Genomic DNA, 23938 nt, shown 5'->3' on the forward strand with positions numbered 1-23938 from the left:
ACACTACGCCGCCAGGGACTCAAATCCTGCAGTGCCAGACGTGTCCCCCTGCTTAAGCCAGTACATGTCCAGGCCCGTCTGAAGTTCCCTAGAGAGCATTTGGATGATCCAGAAGAAGATTGGGAGAATGTCATATGGTCAGATGAAACCAAAATATAACTTCTTGGTAAAAACTCAACTCGTCGTGTTTGGAGGACAAAGAATGCTGAGTTGCATCCAAAGAACACCATACCTACTGTGAAGCATGGGGGTGGAAACATAATGCTTTGGGGCTGTTTTTCTGCAAAGGGACCAGGACGACTGATCCGTGTAAAGGAAAGAATGAACGGGGCCATGTATCGTGAGATTTTGAGTGAAAAACTCCTTCCATCAGCAAGGACATTGAAGATGAAACGTGGCTGGGTCTTTCAGCATGACATTGATCCCAAACACACCACCCGGGCAACGAAGGAGTGGCTTCGTAAGAAGCATTTCAAGGTCCTGGAGTGGCCTAGCCAGTCTCCAGATCTCAACCCCATAGAAAATCTTTGGGAGTTGAAAGTCCGTGTTGCCCAGCAACAGCCCCAAAACATCACTGCTCTAGAGGAGATCTGCATGGAGGAATGGGCCAAAATACCAGCAACAGTGTGTGAAAACCTTGTGAAGACTTACAGAAAACGTTTGACCTCTGTCATTGTTATATACCCTTTGTTGGCAACGTATTGAGATAAACTTTTGTTATTGACCAAATACTTATTTTCCACCATAATTTGCAAATAAATTCATTAAAAATCCTACAATGTGATTTTCTGGATTTTTTTCCCCTCATTTTGTCTGTCATAGTTGAAGTGTACCTATGATGAAAATTACAGGCCTCTCTCATCTTTTTAAGTAGGAGAACTTGCACAATTGGTGGCTGACTAAATACTTTTTTGCCCCACTGTAAGTATATTTTAAACCAAATACTTTGAGACTTTTACTCAAGTAGAATTTTACTGGGTGACTGACTTCTACTTGAGTCATATTCTATTACGGTATCTGTACTTTTACTCAAGTATGACAGTTGGGTACTTTTTCCACAACTGCATGACAGCCAACTTGGAGTTTGCCAAAAGGCACCTAAAGGACTCTCAGACCATGAGAAACAAGATTTTCTGGTCTGATGAAACCAAGATTGAACTCTGGCCTGAATGCCAAGCATCACGTCTGGAGGAAACCTGGCAACATCCCTATGGTGAAGCATGGTGGTGGCAGCATCATGCTTTGGAGATGTTTTCAGAGGCAGGGACTGGGAGACCAGTCAGGGTAGAGGGAAAGATGAACGGAGCAAAGTACAGAGAGATCCTTGACGAAAACCTGCTCCAGAGTGCTCAGGACCTCAGACTGGGGAAAAAGGTTCACCTTCCAACAGGACAATGACCCTAAGCACACAGCAAAGACAACGCAGGAGTGGATTCGGGACAAGTCTCTGAACGTCCTTGTGTGGCCCAGCCAGAGCCCAGACTTGAATCCTATCGAACATCTCTGGAGAGACCTGAAAAAGCTGTGCAGTGACACTCCCCATCCAACCTGACAGAACTTGAGCAGATCTGCAGAGAAGAATGGGAGAAACTCCCCAAATACAGGTGTGTCAAGCTCGTAGCGTCATACCCAATTAAACTCGAGGCTGTAATCGCTGCAAAATGTGCTTCAAGTACTGAGTAAAGGGTCTGAATACTTGTCATATTTCCATTTTTAATTTTGTATACATTTGCGGGAAAAAAATGTAAATAACTGTTTTTGCTTTGTCATTATGGGTTATTGTGGGTAGATTGATGAGGTGAAAAAAACAATTGAATCAATTGTAGATCTTTTAGATCTTTAGGCTACAATGTAACAATGTGGAAAAAAGTAAAGGGGTCTGACTAATTTCTAAATGCACTTAATGCGATGCAGATAAATACAAGTCTAAACCAGCGTGAGCAATATCAGGAAGTACTGGTATTGTCAAAAAAAATATATGGAAGACAAAATATAAAAACTTCTATCAAGTCTTACTGGTCTCATTTACAGTAGGATCACATAAAGCCATTGGATCATTGTGATAGTCTCGAGCTTCCTTTCCTAAGTAGCTACAAGCAACACAGGAGTAAAACGGCTATCTTCAAATAATAAACATAATTTATTTTTCTTTAAATAACAAAAACATACCACTTGAGTAAAAGTTCTGAGGTGCAAAGAGGTATACTCTGAGAGACATAGCAGTGATATTCACCAGCAAGAACACATGTGGTTGAAAAAGACAATTCATTAAGAATGAAAATGGTAGAATATGAAAATTGCAAGTAGAGTTAACCGTGACAGTTAAGCCTCAACTCACAATTGAAGGTGTAACTGCTCTTCTGTAAGCAAAAAAGATGTAGGGGCCACAAACAGAAGAAGGAAATTCATAGTGTTTCTAATAATGTACATGAGAAACAGTAAATGTATTATTTTCTAAACTTACTAAATAGGCATAGGCATGCTAAAGGTGAAAACCCATGGATACTGTTACACTGAAGGTCCAGATTCGGATTCAAACCAGGGCTCGCTGGTTACACTGGAAACAGTATTCCCCTACATTAGTCATCTCTGGGAATATACAGTTGAAGTTGGAAGTTCACATACACCTTAGCCAAATACATTTCAACTCAGTTTTTCACAAATCCTGACATTTAATCCTCGTAAACATTCCCTGTCTTAAGTCAGTTAGGATCACCACTTTATTTTAAGAACATGAAATGTCAGAATAATAGTAGAGATAATGATTTACTTCAGCTTTTATTTATTTCATCACATTCCCAGTGGGTCAGAAGTTTACATACACTCAATTAGTATTTGGTAGCATTGCCTTTCAATTGTTTAACTTGGGTCAAACGTTTCAGGTAGCCTTCCACAAGCTTCCCACAATAACTTGGGTGAATTTTGGCCCATTCCTTCTGACAGAGCTGGTGTAACTGAGTCAGGTTTGGAGGCCTCCTTGCTCGCACACACTTTTTCAGTTCTGCCCACATATCTTTTATAGGATTGAGGTCAGGGCTTTGTGATTGCCACTCCAATACCTTCACTTTGTTGTCCTTCAGCCATAACTTTGGAAGTATGCTCAGGATGACTGTCCATTTGGAAGACCCATTTGCGACCAAGCTTTAACTTCCTGACTGATGTCTTGAGATGTTGATTCAATATATCCACATATATCTTCCTCATGATGCCATCCATTTTGTGAAGTGCAACAGTCCCTCCTGCAGCAAAACACCCCCACAACATGATGCTGCCACCCCCCCTGCTTCACGGTTGGGATGGTGTTCTTCGGCTTGCAAGCCTCCCCATTTTTCCCTCCAAACATAACAATGGTCATTATGGCCAAACAATTCTATTTTTGTTTCATCAGACCAGAGGACATTTCTCCAAAAAGTATGATTTTTGTCCCCATGTGCAGTTGCAAACCGTAGTCTGGCTTTTTTAATAGCGGTTTTGGAGCGGTGGCTTTTTCCTTGCTGAGAGGCCTTTCAGGTTACGTCGATATAGGATTAGTTTTTACTGTGGATAATAAATACTTTTGTACCAATTTCCTCCAGCATCTTCACAAGGTCCTTTGCTATTGTTCTGGGATTGATTTGCACTTTTCGCACCAAAGTACGTTCATCTCTAGGAGACAGAACGCATCTCCACCCTGAGCGGTATGACGGCTGCGTGGTCCCATGGTGTTTATACTTGCGTACTATTGTTTGTACAGATGAACGTGGTATCTTCAGGCGTTTGGAAATTGCTCCCAAGAATGAACCAGACTTATGGAGTTCTACAATTGTTTTTCTGAGGTCTTGGCTGATTTCTTTTGATTTACACCTGATGTCAAGCAAAGAGGCACTGGGTTTGAAGGTAGGCCTTGAAATACATCCACACCTCCAATGGACTCAAATGATGTCAATTAGCCTATCAGAAGCTTCTAAAGCCATGACATAATTTTCTGGAATTTTCCAAGCTCTTTAAATGCACAGTCAACTTAGTGTATGTAAACTTCTGACCCACTGGAATTGTGATACAGTGAATTATAAGTGAAATAATCTCTCTGTAAACAACTGTTGGAAAAATTACTTGTGTCATGCACAAAGTAGATGTCCTAACCAAATTGCCAATACTATAATTTGTTAACAAGAAATTTGTGGAGTAGTTGAAAAACTAGTTTTAAATGACTCCAACCTAAATGTATGTAAACTTTCGACTTCAACTGTACCATTAGATCAATGGGAGAAAACGTCCTATCTGGACCTTGTTGTTGAACCTTAAGGCAGACAACTTGGTAGAGAATATAGTCTCAGATTGGGAGAATATAATTGCATTGGGGGAAGCATAAACTAGAACATTCCGTGTTGCACACATGGACTGTTTGAATGTTCCGGAGCTAGACATGTTCAAATCCATTCATATGAGAGTAAAATGCACTAGGGTCCTGAGTCCTATCAGAATTACAACTCCAGCTTTCATTGTGCCTTTACTGTATCACCATCAATAACAATACATTTGACATATAACTTAAATATTTTAAAAAGTGCCTAACTAGCTAGTTTGATGATTTCTGAAACATGAAATCAAAAGAGCAATATGCTGCCTTCAAATGCTACTCAAGTGGGAAATACGATGTTCCGACTGGGAAATAAGCACTTGAACAATCCTCCCATGTTGGAATTCCAAGAGTGAAAGTTAGAGAAGATAACCAATTTAAGAGTTGTGACGTTTCATCATTGACCTTTCATCAACCATAAGATGATAAAGCAAATGAATGTTTGACGCTGTCAAACTTATCAATGTGGATAATAGCTAGTTTACCATATTGTCAAAGTTAAGCAAGCTAGCTAACTTTATCATTAGCTAGCTCATCGCGCTACATGAAATCTCATTGGTGGGAAGAATTGCTCTGACTTCTAAAACAGGACTTACGACTTCATAACTGGGAAATTTCATCTGAAGGTAGTAATATTCCAAGGGACTTGGGACAGGCTGGTTCAGGTCATGGAGAGGGTAGTGTGAGCCATATTGTTCTTCCATTGTCACAGACAAAACTATATGACAACTCTGTCAAAGAAATAGTTAAGATAATGGTTAGTTGAGGAAATCCAAAAGATGAAAAATGTCTAGTTTTCAAGGTATAGTAATTAGTATGTTTTTTGTGAGCAGTGTTACTGCTCTCTCACCATGATAACACTTCCTGTTGGGGCACCTCCTCTTCCTGAGGGCCTGGTCTCTTGAGCATGCTGTCCTCCTCTGTACAGGCACATGAGTTAGGTTCATACAAATTAGCATGCGGACTAAATTCACCTCCCTGTTTACAGTTGGACTAGGCCTAAATGAAACAATCGAACAATCATGCCTCATACGATTCAATTACTTTTCTTGATTAGAATGATATTAAAACAACATGGATAAATGTACCACTCAGGTGTCCAGCTTCTTCATCTTCCAAGAGGTTGGCAGTGGAGGCAGCATTACCCAGTCTGGTAGAGGATGTTAAGGAGAGAGGCAGACGTTTATACACAATACTATGAATGCAAGTTCAGAGTCAAGGCCATGAAAGGACCTCCTAATTCAGCACAGCCCTAACGGTATGAAAATGTATGCACTCACTACTGCAAGTCGCTCTGGATAAGAGCATCTGCTAAATTACTCAAATGTAAATATGATGAAGCCCAGCATTTGACCCACCAACTGGATAGTAAATGGGACTTTCCCTGGAACTCAAACCAAATGACATCAACAATAGAAACAAAGGCAGATATTACAGCCACTCATCAACATGCAAAGAAGTCTCTGAGGGATAGTTAATTACATCTGTACAATGCAAGCACATCTGTTCAGTTCATTTGAACCGCACTGTCACTTCTGGCAAGGACAAAATATCCATTGGGCAATGACTCCTGAGCATGGAGGCCTGCCAGAGAGAGGATCGTCTTGTAAACCCGACCCTAGGCCAGGGTCTGGTTTCAATGACCTACTCTTTTGGCAACTTCAATAAGGGGGGAAAAATGTCTGGGGTGGGTCCTCTCAACAAATCACAATGCAGACATGCCAGAACGTCACAATTTGAAAACAAAGTTTGCAGGCAAAACCTTTGCAAGGGCTTTAATGAAGGTTGTTGATGCAAACTGGCCACTTGCGAAATGCACTCATTAAAAATAACCTCTGATCTTTGACTTACTTGCTACTATTTAGTCTTTTATTCAAGAGGATAGTATAGTGAGGTATTTCCTCTATGCCAAAAGAGTCCGTAATTGAAACCAGAGTTCTCGAGACTAGGGAAAGGAGGGGGAGGTGATGGGTGGTGGCAGGGACCACTGGTGAAGTGGAAGGATACGAATGATGTTTCATGAGGGCCCTCCTTTTTGTTTTTCTTCTTCGGGTGTTTTCAGAGAAAGCTCGAGCGATTTCAAAAAGCTTCTTTCGCGTAGCTGTGGAGGATTACATGATCAAATAGAAAGGTTTTTTTAATTGAATATGATTGTTCTGATTTGAAAAAGCATATGTCCACGAATACATCATTATATATTTAAAAAAACATCTTATTAACATCTCATTCAAGTGCAGAGACAGTAGGAAAGTTGGTTTTCCTATAGCTTTCTGGAGCACAGACTGTGAAAGGGTCATGTCCTTCAGCATCCATCATTTACATTTCCACGTACTGCTAGAAGCACGTCATGCTAACTGGACATGCCCAATATGGAAAGTTCTAATTACATTTTGAATTTTGAAATGATAGAGACACACACATTGAGAAAATGATTTGGTTATGGCCCAGAGAGCGACAGATTGAGTGTTCTTACATTTGCCCATGTGCTTGAGTTTGTCACGGAACAAGGCGTCATCTGTAACATTGGTGCAGGCCTCCCCAGAGCCTGAGGCACAATTATCTCCTAGAACACAGACAAGCAGCGTGAAATAGACCACGCACAGAGACATGCGAGCACAAGAGAAAGACACACAGGGATGCACACAGAGACACACACAACAACTGAGATGCACAACAAGTCACACTTTCTCTGTGTTGCTTGATAATAAGGCGTTTCACCGCATGAAGAAACCTGGACAGTTTCAGACTGAGCCAGAACGAGAATGGAGCTAAATGCTATGGAGTGCAGATTAATGATATCTACCTGGAGTGGACGTCCCCATGAAAGCTGGTGAATGATGGGACTTGGATGCCTTTGACTCATACTGCAGCCGATCTAAAAACAGAGGGAGCCGATGTCTCAGCATCAATGGAGATAAAAGCATGGAGGCATGTAGCAGGAGCTGACAAGCTCTCCTTCATGCACTACTAGAGAAGAGGTGGAGGGAATGAGGAGAAAAGCACTGCCATGACAGAGACCTTCTTTTACTGACTCTTCATAGCTTGATTGCTGGGGATGAAAGCATAGTGATATCATCACTAAGTAGTGTATAAGACCTTTGCAAATGATGAAAAAAATGTAAACGTTTGTATGTGTATGCACACCTCTCTCAAGGGCGATGAGGAACTCGCGGTTGCGCTGCAGCTCCCTCATAAACTCCTCGTTCTGCAGGAAGAGGGCTATGCGCTCATCCTCCAAGTACTGCTTCAGCTTTCTCTCCTGGTCCGTCTCCATGCCAACCTGGCCTGCCCTGGCCGCCGCCCCAGCCCCAGGCTCAACCTGCTGCGTCATGGACAACAGGGAGGAAGAGCAGGAGGGCTGGGTCAGACTAGTCGGCGTTAGGCTGCTGTGAGAACGCTGCAGGAAGGGAGGGACCAGAGAGAACAATGTTAGACGTGTCCAAGTCCTATGTGGAAATGCTTCAGCTTTTAATAAAATTGCACCATGAATTGTAAAATAATTTTTCAAAAATGGGCGGGGGGGGGGGTGTACCAGGGAATTGAATCTGTATAAATAGTTTAACTGTATTTTTCTTCATGTGCAGTCTGTTGCAAAGGCTGGTAATTATCCAGCCAGTTGGCCATGAGAGCAGAGCGCCAGGCAGTGGTCTGTAAGTGATGGGAGTGTGGGTTAATGGTCCATTAGGGGCTGACCCATAAATCTACCTACTGGCAGACTGTCCAGCTGCTGAGGCAGGATCCGGAGGAAATCATCAGGGAGGTTGCCTAGTAACGGTGGGTTCCAGTTCCTGTAACTTCCAATCTGCCTTTGACTGGCAGGAGGGTGTGTACCAGGAGGGGCCTGGCAGGGACGGGATTGACTGGCATCAAAGCTGGCACAGAGATGGGAAAGGATATTGTTAGTCCCATAAATGTTATGTTCTATAAGAGTACATATCAATAATGACGTGTTTTGGTCATCTTCAAAGGATCGGTCTAGCATAAACCTGTCTGTTTCTCTTATTTATTCTCACAGGTTCCCTCCTTGGCACACATAAGATTGTCTACATCTAACAAAAGTGCCACTAGCATTATGTCTACAGATCTACTCAAGTTAGGGCACAGTACAGAACATGGACTTCATAGCTAATGCAGTAGCATTCATTAGACAGCAGGTGGAGCATTCAATGTATCACAAACCTCTTGGCATTCAAAGCACTCACAACATGAATCGCTGAGCAGCCATATCATGTATTAGATATTGAGAAAGCAACAACGAAGAATATATGCATCTCATCACTCATGTAAATGATGGTATAAGAGAAAATGCATTCATTCATTCACACTATCCCAGCCATCTATCATTCTCCTTTAAGTGATGAAATGAGGTCAGAGCCACGCAGACAGCCCTGAGCCCTCTCTCCCTACCTCCCTCCCTCCCTCCCTCCCCTTCTTCTCTTGCCTGGGTGGTGGTGATGCTGTGGGCAGGACCTGATCTGGGTACTTCCTGTCGTAGATGTGCATGTCATAGGAGGGCGGAGAGTAGACCGGCGGGGGCTCCTCGTCAGAGCTGTCCGGCTCCAACGTCCGCTCCAGGATCTACAGGGTCAGAGGTCAGGGGAACCATTGAGAATGTTCTAAAAGGTCTTGAAAATCCCATCAGATGGCACATGTGGACACTTCAAAGAGCAGATTAAATTGATTATGAATCTGTATTATAACTACTCATTGGCAATACAGCACAGCCTCTCTGCCCTAAATTAGAGGCATTGTGAGCGCCAGCAGCACTCTTTAATCCTGTATTTAATAAATGGTTGATTGAAATTAACTTTACTGTTAAAATAGCCTAGCATGTTAGGTAGAATAGACTGACAGACTGGCCAGGTGAAAGCTATGATCCCTTATTAATGTCACTTGTTCAATCCACTTCAGTCAGTGTAGATGGAGGGGAGGAGACAGGTTAAAGAATGATTTTTAAGCCTTGAGACAATTGAGACATGGATTGTGTATGTGTGCCAATCAGAGCCTGAACGGGAAAGACAAAATATTGAAGTGCCTTTGAATGGGGTGTTTAGGTGCCAGGCGCACCGGTTTGAGTGTCAAGAACTGCAACGCTGCTGGGTTTTTCACGCTCAACAGTTTCCCGTGTGTATCAAGAATGGTCCACCACCCAAAGGACATCCAGCCAACTTAACACAACAAAGGGAAGAATTGGAGTCAACATGGGCCAGCATCCCTGTGGAACACTTTCGACACCTTGGAGAGTCCATGCCATGACAAATTGAGGCTGTTCTGAGGGCAAAATGGGAGGTGCAAGTCAATATTAGGAAGCATTCTTTATGTTTTGTACATTCAGTGTAATTTTTAAGTGCAGCTCTTAATCTTCTCTTTCTCCCTCAAGTCTTTCAGAATGATTGGGGGAAATAAACAAACAGTTCATAACCTGTGTGGTGCATGGTGGAATACAGCCAGAGTGGACAAAGGCTAATAAAAACACTCAATATGGCTGAAACTGAGAGACCTGCAGTAATTTAATCAAATACAAAGTGAACAGCTTGCCAGTCCAATATTGCACTTGATACAATCTTGTTACTACTCAGCAATAGTTTATGTATCAGCACCAAGGGAGTTCCAAAGGAATGGCTGGTCTTAGCTGTCCACAACAGTCACCCCATTGCACGAGAGACCACAAAGTGTGCACCTCTAGCTATTGTCAAGCTTTTGAAGATCGCTTTAGGCAGTTTATCAAAGCTTTCTATCCACAACAGCAGTGCATAATCACATGCCCTCCAGAGAAATGCATGTCACCCACGACAAAAGCATATTAAGAGCAACATTAAAAATACTTTTCCCTCCCCAAGAACAACCATCTGGTTTGAAGAGGCAAAACACAGGGAAATAAGGTGTGTGAATGAATAACTACTATTGGGTGAAAAAGTAGCTGACAACCTTGACATACATTTCATGATATGCTATGGTCTCAGACTGTCTTAGGTTGTGTTTATTTAGTTTTATCTGGACTACTCACAAGTTCTCATACCAGCGCCCCTGCCCCCATGCAGACGTACCTCAGGGGGGATGCTGTCCTCTGAGTCGGAGCCGTCATCAGAGCCGTGTCCTTCCAGGCTCATCTGGAGCAGCTGGTCGATAGTGGAGTCCACGGCTCCGTGGTTGGCCCGCAGCACACACTCTATCACCTCCTGCTCCATGCTGGGGAACATAGTACTGAAGTCCTCCATAGCCTGGTTGAACTCCAGACGCCGCACCGTTCGCCCACCCCCACTGGGATTACCGTTGTTGAGTTCAGCTGGGACTGGGCTGTCGCTGTGTGACGCCACATCACCATGGTTACCACTGTTGCGGCGGCGGAACAGGCTGGTCATCATCCAGAGTGCCCCCAGCCTCCGCACGGCGCCCCTCCTCCGCGCCGGCCACACCACCCGAGAAATGATGGCTCCTGGTCCCTGGACGGTGGGTGCCCACTGCCTGCCTGGCTCAACCCTGGCCTGCTGCTTCAACTGTGTCTGTCCACCTCAGGGCCCTCAGTGCTTGGCCCCGTTATCCTCTTATCATCACAGCACCACAGAAAGCCATTCTCTCTTCTCCTCTGGTTTTGACCCAGCTGCATCCAATGCTCTGAGGATGTGGTGGCTGGCCTCCCCAGGCAGGCAGTGTGTGGAAGACACAGCGCTATGTTCTCTCTGAGAAGAGGTGGACTAGATGTGTTCTCTCTGAGCAGAGGTGGACTAGATGTGTTCTCTCTGAGCAGAGGTGGACTAGATGTGTTCTCTCTGAGCAGAGACTAGATGTGTCCTAACACTTCCAACCCACACATTCCTTCAGCACCTGCAGTGTCGGGAACAGGAACAGAATGAAGCAGACAGGCATCAACACAATGAGCAGCGGTGCAAATGGAGAAGTTCCACTCGAGCAATAGTGTGTCCAAGGAGGTTATAAAAAGGCTACACATTTTTTGAAGACACACACACACACACACACACACACACACACACACACACACACAGAAAGAAGGTCGGCGTTACAATGGCGAAGAAGCATAAAGATGGCAGCCCCCATGTTCTTATCACAAATGCCTAATTTGCTAAGTTCGCCGTATTGTACAATGCTCTGTTACTTTATTTAGATTTTTTTGTGTTGGCATTAGCACAGTATACATGATCCCAATACTAGCTCCAAGACGGCGGCAATTAGAAAAAACTAATACGTAGATTGTGCTAATTTATTGGCACATTAAACCATGTCGAGTGTGTAGTTTCCAAATTCATAGTGCTCAAACAATGTCATCATATTTGAATTTCTCCATTTTTTTTTCTCCAATCAGCTGGGTCCCTCTCAGGCAGAGGCGCTGTCTGAATGCATTACTTTCCCGACCTCGACACCCTAGGCGTCTGCATTCCCACGGCAACGCTTGTGTCCCCAGGCACCAGAATAGAGTCAGCCAGTGCCAGGGAAGGGCAGAGGCACCACCCGCTGCCAACTGCATCGTGACCCAGAGGTCCGATACATGCACCGCCTAAGTAGGTTACAGGAGCTGAATTAATCAGGCTGCCACTGAGTCAACACTCCACACCGCCATGCGGTAGTTTGTTTCCCAGAGACCTGGGCCAGGAGGTGTGACTATGAAGCCAGCCTAGCCCAGCAGGACCTCATCACAGTCAGTCAGTAGGCATTAGACAGTGTCAAATTAGGGATAATAAGAGTTCACAGAGGCACTGGATCAAGTTGTTTAAATGCTAGTAGGGTCTGAGACTTGGACCAGGTGGTGGAACTGAACCTGGTACACCACTGCTGCATTAGAGCACAAGGAGAGCAGGCAGATTGTCCCATAACCCTGCTCTAGATTGTACTGCCCTGACAGGGGAGGTCATTTGAAAACATAATGGAGCACTCAGAATGAAATAGGGCAGTGGGACGTGAACCTGTGAATCACAGTGCTGCACCAAGGACACACTGCTCTGCACTGGCCTGCTAACAGTTCTAAGAGTTTCTGCTCAAAAAAACTTTTCTATGATCTGATACAGAGAAGTGCCACAGTTCAGCAGAGGCAGACACTGAACATACAAAAATACTATCTTCTATCTTTACATTCCTACTTTCCATTCAGCATAATTTATGTTAGGCTGAACTGACTGAAAGACAGGGTTGACTAGCAGCAACAGATTCACAAGCAGAATCATTGGTCAAGCTCTTCTTCCAGATACTTATCTGGGATAAAATAGGCCTACATCAATTAAAGCCAGTGAGCTGTCTGGGGGGGGGGGGGGGGGGGGTCAGGAGCCCTTGGTGTCAAATCAATCATCTCAGAGCTGGCTGAATGAAATTCCCACACACCGATTCCTCACTTTTCACTATTCAACACTAATCTGAACCTAGCGCCCAGCTATATTTAGCACCACAATCCACCACAGCTCTTTGTCCTCATGTAGGCTACTGTAGCTGCTTACCGATATGGGAGCCAGGGGAGGACTGCTTTGCTCTTGTGAATTACATGCAGCATAGGGCTTGCTTACATCACCCATAACTAATGCCTGCTGGTTTAGGCCCTGAGCTGATTACAGATAAGGCCTACCGGTAGAAGACAAAGGACTGTTTGATAAATCTCTGTGATGAAAGACAGACACAATGGACAACATGTGGGTAGGTGGGCCTACACACAACAATAGGTGGGCCTACACACAAATATTATCTTTGGATAGCTAGGCCTAGTCTAGATGTTTTGGATTTAGCCAATCAATATGAAAAGAGGGGATCTCTTACAGGAACCTCAAAATCCTCCTCCTGAGGTAAGGTATCATTGACAGTGTAGGCTACATGGTATACTTTGTTGGCAGTATGGCCTCCTCTCCGGCAGTGAATAGCTCATTAGGACTATGATGCTCCCCCTGCCATTCGAATCGTTACACAATCCAGGTGTAGAAAGCTCTTAGAGACGTACCCAGAAAGACTCACAGCTGTAATCGCTGCCAAAAGGTGCTTCTACAAAGTATTGACTCATGTGTGTGAATATTATGTACATTAAATAACTGTATAATACATTTGCAAACATTTCTTTGTTTTTATCGTGCCTTGTGTGTAGATGGTTGAGAAAATAACATTTTGAATTCAGGCTGTAACACAACACAATGTGGAATAAGTCAAGGAGTAGGAATACTTTCTGAAGGCACTTATTGAAAATCATACCGTCTGTATATCAAAATAGCCAAGTATACGGTATAAACAGTATATTGCCCAAGCCTAGCACAGTTCACAGTTCCATGATTAGTGAGGATTATTAGGACAGATTCATAGGAATACTGTTAAACAACTACTGTACACTTTACTCACCTTCCAATATTTCATGGGTTACAATTGAATATGGCAACTTTTTTGATGAATCAAACCACTGTATTTTTATTCACCAATATAGTGTACAAAACATTAGAAAAATGCTAACCTGCCTTGTTATTGTAGTGGTGAGATGTGAGCATGTCTTCGGGGTATAATATTTGTGCGTCTAACTTTCTCACTCATTTTATTCACAATTAATTCTGGATTATCTGTAATCATGGTAGCATCCACATTAAATGGAGAAGTGTTTAGAAACATATTCTATTGTTATTTACAATAAAAGTGACTCCAAAAGGACACAATACATTATTGGGCACAAAAAAATCTGAAACATAACCAAAACAAACAGCATGTGTATTAAAGTAGTCAAAAGTTTAGTGTTTGGTCCCATATTCCTAGCACGCAATGATTACATCAAGCTTGTGACAACAAACTTGTTGGATGCATTTAAGTGAATTTGTCCCAATACTTTTGGTCCTAGGGGACTATACGCAAAAAGTGCTGTAATTTCTAAACATTTCACACGATATGGATGAAAATACCCTGCACTTTAACCTCATAGTCATTGTATGATTTCAAATCCAAAGTGCTGGAGTAGAGACAAAAAAAAAAACAACGTGTCACTGTCCCAATACTTTTGGAGCTCACTGTATTTAGTGTGTAAATGCTTTCCAAGCTATTTATTTTATTTTATTATTCATATATATTTTCCTTACCCTAAATAATATACATGATCAGTATTTGTTTTATCTACCAATTGGTGCTGAACATTTGATGAATATTAGTGCTGTGACGATACCAGTATCCTAATATTTTTTTCATGGCAAAAATTAAAACACTGGTCCTCTAAAAACCTGCTGTTTGTAAAATATTGTGTGCTATAGGTTGGAAAATAAATACGTGTGACTCTAGATGACAACATCATCCAGAGTCAAGCCCCTCGCCCACAGAGGTTTGCATTGTCTACATCAGTGGTCGCCAACCGGTCGATCACCAAATATTTCTGTAGAAAAGCTAACAAACGATAAAGGCTTGCGCTCCTTCTTTAAAATCGTGTTGAGCTGTTGCCGGTAAGTGCACTTGATTCAAAAGTCCTGCTCACCGGGTAGAAAAGTGTTCCCATAAGACAACCTACGCCTGCCCGCCGGACCGGCAAATCTGTGACTAAATCGAGTGCACCTACTGCTCTGTCCATTCGGATAGCTCAAATCACCGTGGCTACAGAGCTTCCATGATGAATGAGTAGCCAAGTATCAACAGCCCTGCGTTTTATTATTATTAGCATCTCGTCGTGTCGATTTTAATATTAAGGAATATTTAACTTTCTCTGGTCATAGGAACAACATGAATTTGTGCATGAGGCAGATGCGGTGCGACTCGAGTTTCGCCATCAGGTGGAAGACGGTGTCCCCTCTCTCTGGTCAGTCTGAGAGGCAGTTGGGAACGGTCATCCAACTCGGAATTCCAAGTCGGAAACTCGGGCATCTTTCTAGAGCTTCGACTTTTCGACCTGAAGATCACTGATATCGTGATTTGACCTCGTTGACCATCAGATGCAGGTTCCATCAGTCCAGTAAAATAAAAGAGCAAATGATTTCAATTCATGCTCCACAGTGCCTCACAAGTGCTAAACCAACTAATGTATTTTGTTATCAAAGCTTGAGTTTTGAAATATAATATGGTCTAATTAACAATATTGGCAGGCCAATCATATAGCCAATATGCTGTGATAATGTATTAGACCTACTGCCCAAACTTCATTCCTACAAAACTGTGTGAGGTTGTATGTGTGTAAAAAAAAGGTTAAAAAAAATATCTGAGCAGTAGATCTCAAGTGGTTTTTGACTAGGGAAGTGATCTTGAATCAGAAAAGGTTGGTGATCACTGGTCAACATCTTAATGTATGCAGTCTACTGCCAAAAAATAGATGAGATTTGCTTGCTCGCCAGAAAGAGAAAACTTCCTAATTACCCGAAAGGACAAAAATCAGAGAGAAGGGGATGTGTACATCTATGTCAGAGCGGACATTAGTTTTGACATGAGAACTGATTTAAACCATGATCGCATGGAAGCAGTTTGGCTAGATATATATTTTACCTAAGGGCAAACCAATTTTGGTAGCGGCTCTGTATAGTCCTACAGACCAGAGTTACTTTAATGAGATCCTTCAAATATATGTACTGCATATTGTGGCTTTCTTAACTCTGGAGTGATTCTACTGGGTTCTACTCTCAAGGATCTAGGCACTTGCAACAAGCCAAAAACAGTCAAACAGCATTGGACTGAACATCAATGGTACTGTAACCATTGACAGAGCACAGGTGGCTGATCATTTTAATGAATTGTTCACCACCATTGCCATTAACCATGTTAGCCAACTCCAACCATCCTATTCAAACCTATTATTCAGCCAAGGGCATCTCCGAAGGACAATTAGGATTTTCCCAGGTTTCAACCTCAGATGTTACAAAGACTTAAATACCTTGACAAACAGAAAGCTACAGGACTGTATAACATCCAGGCTAGATTTCTGTGTGATGCTGCTGATCGTATTGGACCTTATGAAATAAGTGAATCTGTGAACAGATCCTAAAGTACATTGATGACCATAACATTTTATATGACCTTCAGTTCGGTTTTAGACAATCCTATTCTACTGACACGTTTACTATACTTGAATGATTTGATCAAGCAAGAAATTGACATGGGTAACTTCTGTGATATGGTAATATGGTAAAGCATTTGATAATGTGAACCATGATATTTTGTTGCACAAACTGTAAGCAATTGGTTTTGGCACCAACTCCTTATTATGGGTGAATTCATACCTAACTGATGTGTATGTGGACGTGCCGCTGTCTGATGCTAATGAGATAAATTGCGGTGTCCCCCAGGGGAGTGTTTTGGGGCCTTTGCTTTTTTGCTCTACATAAATGACATGGACTCTGCCTGTTCATGCCCTCTGTTCCTGTATGCAGATGATTCTGCCCTATTGGTTTCACATAAGAATAAGGAGACTATTGAAAAGACACATTAAGCAGTGCCACTATGACTATGCTTGCATCTCAAGTAGCGGTTAACCGATTAATCGAATGGCCGATTAATTAGGGCCGATTTCAAGTTTTCATAACAATCGGAAATCTGTACTTTTGGATGCCGATTTTGCGTTTTTTTTTTTTTACAACTTTATTTAACTGGGCAAGTTAGTTAAGAACACATTCTTATTTTCAATGACGGCTTAGGAACGGTGGGTTAACTGCCTTGTTCAGGGGCAGAACAACAGATTCTTACCTTGTCAGCTCAGGGATTCAATTCCTATTCAATTCTTGCGGTTAACTAGTCCAACACTCTAACCACCTGCCTCACGAGGAGCCTGCCTGTTACGCGAATGCAGTAAGAAGCCAAGGTAAGTTGCTAGCTAGCATTAAACTTATCTTCTAAAAAACAATCAATCAATCATAATCACTAGTTATAACTACACATGGTTGATGATATTACTAGTTTATCTAGCGTGTCCTGCGTTGCATATAATCGATGCGGTGCGCATTCGCGAAAAAGGACCGGCGTTGCTCCAATGTGTACCTAACCATAAACATCAATGCCTTGCTTAAAATCAATACACAGAAGTATATATTTTTAAACCTGCATATTTAGCTAAAATAAATCCAGGGTAGCAGGCAATATTAACCAGGTGAATTTGTGTCACTTCTCTTGCGTTCATTGCACGCAGAGTGAGGGTATATACAACAGTTTGGGCCGCCTGGCTCATTGCGGACTAATTTGCCAGAATTTTACGTAATGATGACATAACATTGAAGGTTGTGCAATGTAACAGCAATATTTAGACTTAGGGATGCCACCTGTTAGATAAAATACGGAACAGTTCCATATTTCACTGAAAGAATAAAAGTTTTGTTTTTGAAATGATAGTTTCCGGATTCGACCATATTAATGACCTAAGGGTCGTATTTCTGTGTGTTATTATGTTATAATTAAGTCTATGATGTGATAGAGCAGTCTGACTGAGCGATGGTAGGCACCAGCAGGCTCGTAAGCATTCATTCAAACAGCACTTTAGTGCGTTTTGCCAGCAGCTCTTCGCAATGCTTCAAGCATTGCGCATTTTATGACTTCAAGCCTATCAACTTCCAAGATTAGACTGGTGTAATGATGTGAAATGGCTAGCTAGTTAGCGGGGTGAGCGCTAATAGCGTTTCAAACGTCACTCGCTCTGAGACTTGGAGTAGTTGTTCCCTTTGCTGTGCATGGGTAACGCTGCTTCGAGGGTGGCTGTTGTCGATGTGTTCCTGTTTCGAGCCCAGGTAGCGGCGAGGAGAGGGATGGAAGCTATACTGTTACACTGGCAATACTAAAGTGCCTATAAGAACATCCAATAGTCAAAGGTATATGAAATACAAATGGTATAGAGAGAAATAGTCCTATAATTCCTATAATAACTACAACCTAAAACTTCTTACCTGGGAATATTGAAGACTCATGTTAAAAGGAACCACCAGCTTTCATATGTTCTCATGTTCTGAGTAAGGAACTTAAACGTTAGCTTTCTTACATGGCACATATTGCACTTTTACTTTCTTCTCCAACACTTTGTTTTTGCATTATTTAAATCAAATTGAACATGTTTCATTATTTATTTGAGGCTAAATTGATTTTATTGATGTATTATATTAAGTTAAAATAAGTGTTCGTTCAGTATTGTTGAAATTGTCATTATTACAAATACATTTTTTTTAAATAAATATATATATATATATATCCCTCCGATAATCGGTATCAGGGGCAGAACAATTTGTTCTTAACTGACTTGCCTGGTTAAATAAAACTAATGAATATTGTGATATCATCCTGGCCCTAACAAACACATCTTTCTTTCATTGATCCCTAATAGTTTCTATGTGAGAATTGACAGAATAATGGGTCTACGCTGGCATGGTGTGATCTTGTGTCCAGAGCCATACTGTAAATATATAGCTCTGGGAAAATTATAAAAGGCACATATTTATTTAGTGCTTTCTGAAACACAATGTATTACAAGAATACAATATGACAAATCTGCTAACCCCGGCCATTGACACCTGAGCCAGGAGACCCTGCGGGCCTCGGTGGGCAAAGGCAGCAGCATAAGATCAAAGACCCCGTGATTGCTCCTGTTGGTGGTGCACCCAGCTATATGGCTAGTGAAACACGGTTAGTACTATATAGAATCCTTGGGATGTCCATACCCTGACCTTAACCCTCTTAAATTCCAACTTCAATGGGACGACGTCAAGAATCCCCGATAGCAAGTAATTAGTGCCGTGGACCATTGAAGTACGCGACTTCTCATCCCCCCGCCTTACCAGACAGGCTAGCTGGTTGGTTATCTTCTAGCTAGCTGACGAGTTGACGGATAGTATTTTTTTTTTACAGGTTTGCATGTTGCTGCTTGCTATCTATAAGATACCTAACAATGAATAGCGTATTAGTATTTAAAACATAAAGCGACACATTTGAACGTTTGCACAATTGAAATGTAGCTAGATGGGGTTTGTAAGCTACATCTTTGATGTGTGAAATGTAAACCCCCTTACCAGGTGAAGAGCGGACGAACATCTGAAGCTAGAAAAATGACGTTAGCCACCCCGTTGCTATTATCAACATTAAAAAACAATGCTTGGTTTACCCGAGGGTCGAGGGTAAACGTTGACCAAAAGTGGTGTTTTCTCTTGGCGCAAGTTGCGGTTGCGACCGAATGCTGGGCTGTCATCCATTGACTGATGGTCCACACCGTGACCGGTGTCGTCTCCCTCTTACCACCTCTCTACGACGGCCAAGCCATCACGCAAATACAGTTGGGCGCGGATAGCCTTGCTTGACCATGTATTTGGGCTTCAGACAGATGGCGCAAGAGAGGAGCCTAGCGGAGAAATATGAGAATTGCACATAAGGGCAACAAAGATACTTTTATCAGTGGGGCAGTGTCTTATTTATCACACTTTTGTAAGTATGTTTGGATATGGGAAAACAGCAATTATGCAATCTACGTCCTATTTGATTTTATGTATAAAAATAAATAAAAAATCAGAAGCATAGCAAAATTGTAATCGCCATATTTTTGCTGTTATAGGTTGTTAACTGGTGTTGTGTTAATTCATAATAGATTCACTACAAAATAGTTGTATTCATTCTCTTTTGGAGAGGAGACAGACAAAAGGCTCAAAACAAAAAACACCTGCTTCCTTCTTCCCACACTTGTTTTTCATTTGGGGTACTCACAATTCAATTTAAACTGAGCCTCTAAGAATGGTCACACTTGAATGAAATTGGGTTTTTGGTTGGGTAAGCTATGACAGGCTCTCAGATAAATATCAAGAACATTTACAGCAATAAAACCCTAATTTACTTTTAGCTGTTTATGGTCAGCTGAGATAGCATAATACTGCAACACTGCAGAATGTTGGCCTACATGTCAGTCTACTGAATATACTAACCAAATACTGTAGATATTTTTTAAATGAAAACAATATGCAATATTTAAGACTAATCTCCTTTATCTCTTCAAATATTTTACCATTTTAAATAGGGAGCATCATCTAGCCACCTTGAACTGTATAAACATCAAAGGAGGATCAGCTGAAAAGGAGTGGGCAATTGACATTGGACCTGAATAAAACAAACAGCACATCAGTAGTCATTTATTCTGCAGCAGGCAATAAAGACTGGAAAGGTCATTCACGCATCATCAGTAACTAAATAGAGCATCAAACCCATCAGGTTTCACACAAACACAAAGCTTAGACTTGGACTAGGTAGCAATTTAAATGGTGAATCTCTATTGAAAAATGTTTTGTCTGACTAGGCTTAACCTGTGTCTGGGAAACTGGACCGTTTTTGTTTTATTTTTTAAAAACGTTTATTTAACTAGGCAAGTCAGTTAATAACTAATTCTTATTTACAATGACTGCTTACGTCGGCCAAACCCTAACTCGACGCTGGGCCAATTGTGCGCCGCCCTACTGGACTCCCCATCACGGCCGGTTGTGATACAGCCTGGAATCGAAGCACTGAGATACAGTGCCTCAGACCGCTGCGCCACTCGGCAGCCCCTTGGTGTCTCAAATCACAGAACAAGGCCCCAAATGGCCTAAAAGCCAAAAAAGGCACAAAGCAATCTGACAAGAGGAAACGTGACTGTCAATTAAGTGTGTGAACATCTATACTACTGTGGGGTATGAGTGTAGAGGCTCTAATGAGTGGAACAGCTAGCCTCCCACCATAGGCTGACTCACCAGGAAATGGCACACAGCCACAAAGCCCACCCATCATGTTTTATTTTATTTAGACAATCCAAATAAAAAAAGGCACATAAAACATTGAGCATGTTTACGTAATAATTTCAAACATACATTTAAAAAAATGTAGGAATGTTTTACCTTTCTGCTAATCAGAAAGCCTAGTCTTCATTAGGTATATACAAAATTACCATTGTTAATGTTCTAATACAAAATATTTATAAAAAGGTTATCTTTCACATGTCTATTGTAACTATGACATCCTCAGAACTAAAATAGTTTGTACAAAGATATACATTCAATGCCTTCACAGGAGGTCCAATAATTTCCAAATCATTGTTCTTTTCTTCTTGTTCAAAATTATGAAATATTCAATTCAAAATATTAGCTTATTTGAACCTCATAATTGTATCAAATTTGGCAAACAGAACAGGCAATTATAGTTCATCTACTCAATGCATAATAAAAACACTCATCATTGGATTTTCTTTGAAAGAACTTGTGGGAAAAATGTGCCTGCATCTTGTGTGTGATCTTTCAGGAAATACTATACCTCACACAGCACAAAAACCTTGCAAAGGTGATATGGCCAAGTAAGAACGTCTTATCTAGTAATCTATGGGTCTCAATGCCTGAGATGTGCTGCCGAGGCCATGTTGGCTCAACTAAAATTGTCTGCATCACACTACAACTTTCATACACTTCTCAAAAACCATTAGTGTTTTGTTCTAAATACACCCGTCACCTCATCCATAAATCACCATGACACAGGCGGAGACAATGGATGTTTGATTGAAAGTACAGTTTGCTGACATGATTATTAAAATGGACAGTTATGTTCACAAAATTAAAGAGTTCTTAGATCCCTAGTCTTAAGGACTTCTACGTTTTTCTTTTAGCAAAAAAATGTATATGGAGAGTTAAATATTTACAAGGTAACATGGGAAAAGGATCAAGTTTGTTAGATGTGAATTCAATCAAATAAAACAAAAAATAAAGTTTACAGGGCTACTCTCATTGTGTTATCTGAGCAGAATGTCCATACTATCAGGATCATCAAAACCAATATTAAAAAGGGTATAACATATTTCTAACAAAACTATAAACCATCACCAACGTGATAATAATAATAATTAAAGAAATACACATTTGTGAACTTCAGGATCATTTCCTCAATGGCATTTGCAAGCCACTAGATGGCCCTGTTATTATGTAGGCTGGTTACCTAACACTCCAATTTGATCATTGATAATACTGCAGTTAAGTGACACATGGGATATGCTTTCAGTGCAATACTCATTCCTCTTTCAGTTTGTGTCAAATAATGTACGTCAACTGATGACCAAACAAAAGAAGCACACCTCTGCCATCCCTAACACAGAGAAAAAAAACTAACTGTACACATATTTAACAGTCAAGAGGGACAATTTCCAGATATCCACTTCAACAAAATACAGATTCAATTATTGATGGTGAGAATACATTAACATGTACCTCAAGAGCATACCTCTTATTTGAAAAACAAAGTTTCACAGCTATGAAAAAATAACCTTCCGTCCAAACGGAAGTCTTTGTCCCTTTTGTTTGACTGCTCTCCTAAAAATATTAAATACTGATTAGCAGGCTTTAGATAAAAACAACTTATAAGAAACACACACTGGCTTTGTAAGAGAACCTATGGAACAATAAAACTAGCAATTCATACCTTATTGCATTAGTGCTTTTAAAAATGATCTTCCAATTGCAAAGGTATGGGCGTTTAGCGAGACTTGAGAGGAGTCCTCCCCTCTTGTTCATCCTACTACGACTAATGTAGGCATCACTGTATAACACTTCATCGACTCACTACATCTAATTTTGAAGTAATTCAGATACGACAAAACCCAATCTAACTTCTACACAACTGTTCTGGTTCTCTTTTCTGTGATGTAGCATTGTTTGGGTTGGAGCCATGTGACAGGGAGGTTCTCTCCCGCTGCACAGCACAAGTAGGCTAAACTTTCATTTCCAGGTCTGAGGAGTGGTCTGGGGAAAGATGGGGGTAAGGAGGAGGCATCATCAACTCTTGTTTTGCCTAATTCTCTCCACCTTTTTTTTTTACCAGGGTGGGGACGAAGGCAGGACTTGGGACAGAAAAGGCATACTCTCCATGGACCTCATGGCGATGTTGAGGGGCCCGGACATTGTCATGGCCATTGGGGTGCTGATGGCCAGAGGGTGGGCAATATTCATGTGTGCCGTGGTAGGGATGTTGATCGAGGCGATGTTGATGGGTCCAGTGATGGTGACTGGGTGCTGGAGGCTGACGTTCACCGTGTTGGTGGAAATGTTCATTTGCGACGCTATGGTGACGGGGTTGTTGATGGAGTTTCCCCGGTTCATCGTGGTGGTGATGGGGGCGGAGCCTGTTACAGGTGTGGCTGAGGCAGAGTTGTGGACATCATTACTGTCTAGAGAACGGAATAGAGGATACAGTGTTTAAGGTTCACTGCTAAATCAAACAAATACTTGTACACACAGACTTACTGGTTATTCCCCGCCATTAAAACAGAGGGAAGAATGCGGTCTCTACTTGACTATTTTGCATAGATTATTTTTTGCAGTGTACAGAGACTATTTTTGCAGTATACGCCTTCAGCATTCTTCTCTTTACTGCTACTGCCTTGAGTTGAGTACCTGCAGCACAGATTAAACTAAAACTGACCATAATAGCAATAACCATTTCACACTTCTTTAAATGTGACAAATGCATGCTTTTCTAAAGAAATACTGAAGCAGGTAAATCATGTATAGGTTAAACAGTAAAAATAAAACTCTAGCGGTCATTCTTGCTGTACATAGTATAGTAAAACAGTTGTAAAATTAGGGTACAGAAATTTCTGTGGAATGTAATGATGCAATGTTTGTAAATGAAGTGACACACTATCATGCAGCATTTTCCCTATATTCATTTGGCTCTTGGCAGAAATGCACCGCTGCC

At 41.6% G+C, this 23938-nt stretch overlaps 2 protein-coding genes across 3 annotated transcripts in view; both read right to left on the reverse strand.

The window, feature by feature from the left end:
• Positions 1-2139: 2139 nt before the first annotated feature.
• Positions 2140-19567, reverse strand: LOC110533871 (CUE domain-containing protein 1). The gene is made up of 11 exons (XM_021618436.3): positions 19258-19567; positions 10387-11164; positions 8781-8917; positions 8049-8211; positions 7484-7736; positions 7143-7214; positions 6813-6902; positions 6347-6440; positions 5428-5489; positions 5190-5259; positions 2140-5070 (listed from the first exon to the last, which is right to left on the reverse strand). Coding segments are annotated over exons 2-11 (1260 nt in total). The 5' UTR covers positions 10705-11164; positions 19258-19567; the 3' UTR covers positions 2140-5069.
• Positions 19568-20979: 1412 nt separating this feature from the next.
• The window catches only part of LOC110533872 (vascular endothelial zinc finger 1), a 44130-nt gene continuing 41171 nt past the window's right edge, over positions 20980-23938 (reverse strand). For both annotated transcript variants that reach the window (XM_021618438.3, XM_021618437.3), the window contains one exon: positions 20980-23408. In XM_021618438.3, the coding sequence (XP_021474113.3) occupies positions 23056-23408 (353 nt within the window). In that variant the 3' untranslated portion in view covers positions 20980-23055. The remainder of the gene's footprint in view (positions 23409-23938) is intronic.

Source organism: Oncorhynchus mykiss, chromosome 10 (assembly GCF_057628025.1).
Source record: "Oncorhynchus mykiss isolate SJ-2025 chromosome 10, ASM5762802v1, whole genome shotgun sequence".
NCBI classification, from domain to species: domain Eukaryota; kingdom Metazoa; phylum Chordata; class Actinopteri; order Salmoniformes; family Salmonidae; genus Oncorhynchus; species Oncorhynchus mykiss.

What these genes read in the sequence shown, in the direction of transcription:
- LOC110533871 (XM_021618436.3), bottom strand. Translation starts at nt 10,704, where the DNA reads ATGATGACCAGCCTGTTCCGCCGCCGCAACAGTGGTAACCATGGTGAT. An exon ending in ACAGCATCACCACCACCCAG is followed by an intron (nt 8,212 to 8,780) that starts GCAAGAGAAGAA and finishes TCTCTGTGCCAG; the next exon opens with CTTTGATGCCAGTCAATCCC. An exon ending in AGCAGCTGGACAGTCTGCCA is followed by an intron (nt 7,737 to 8,048) that starts GTAGGTAGATTT and finishes CCCTTCCTGCAG; the next exon opens with CGTTCTCACAGCAGCCTAAC.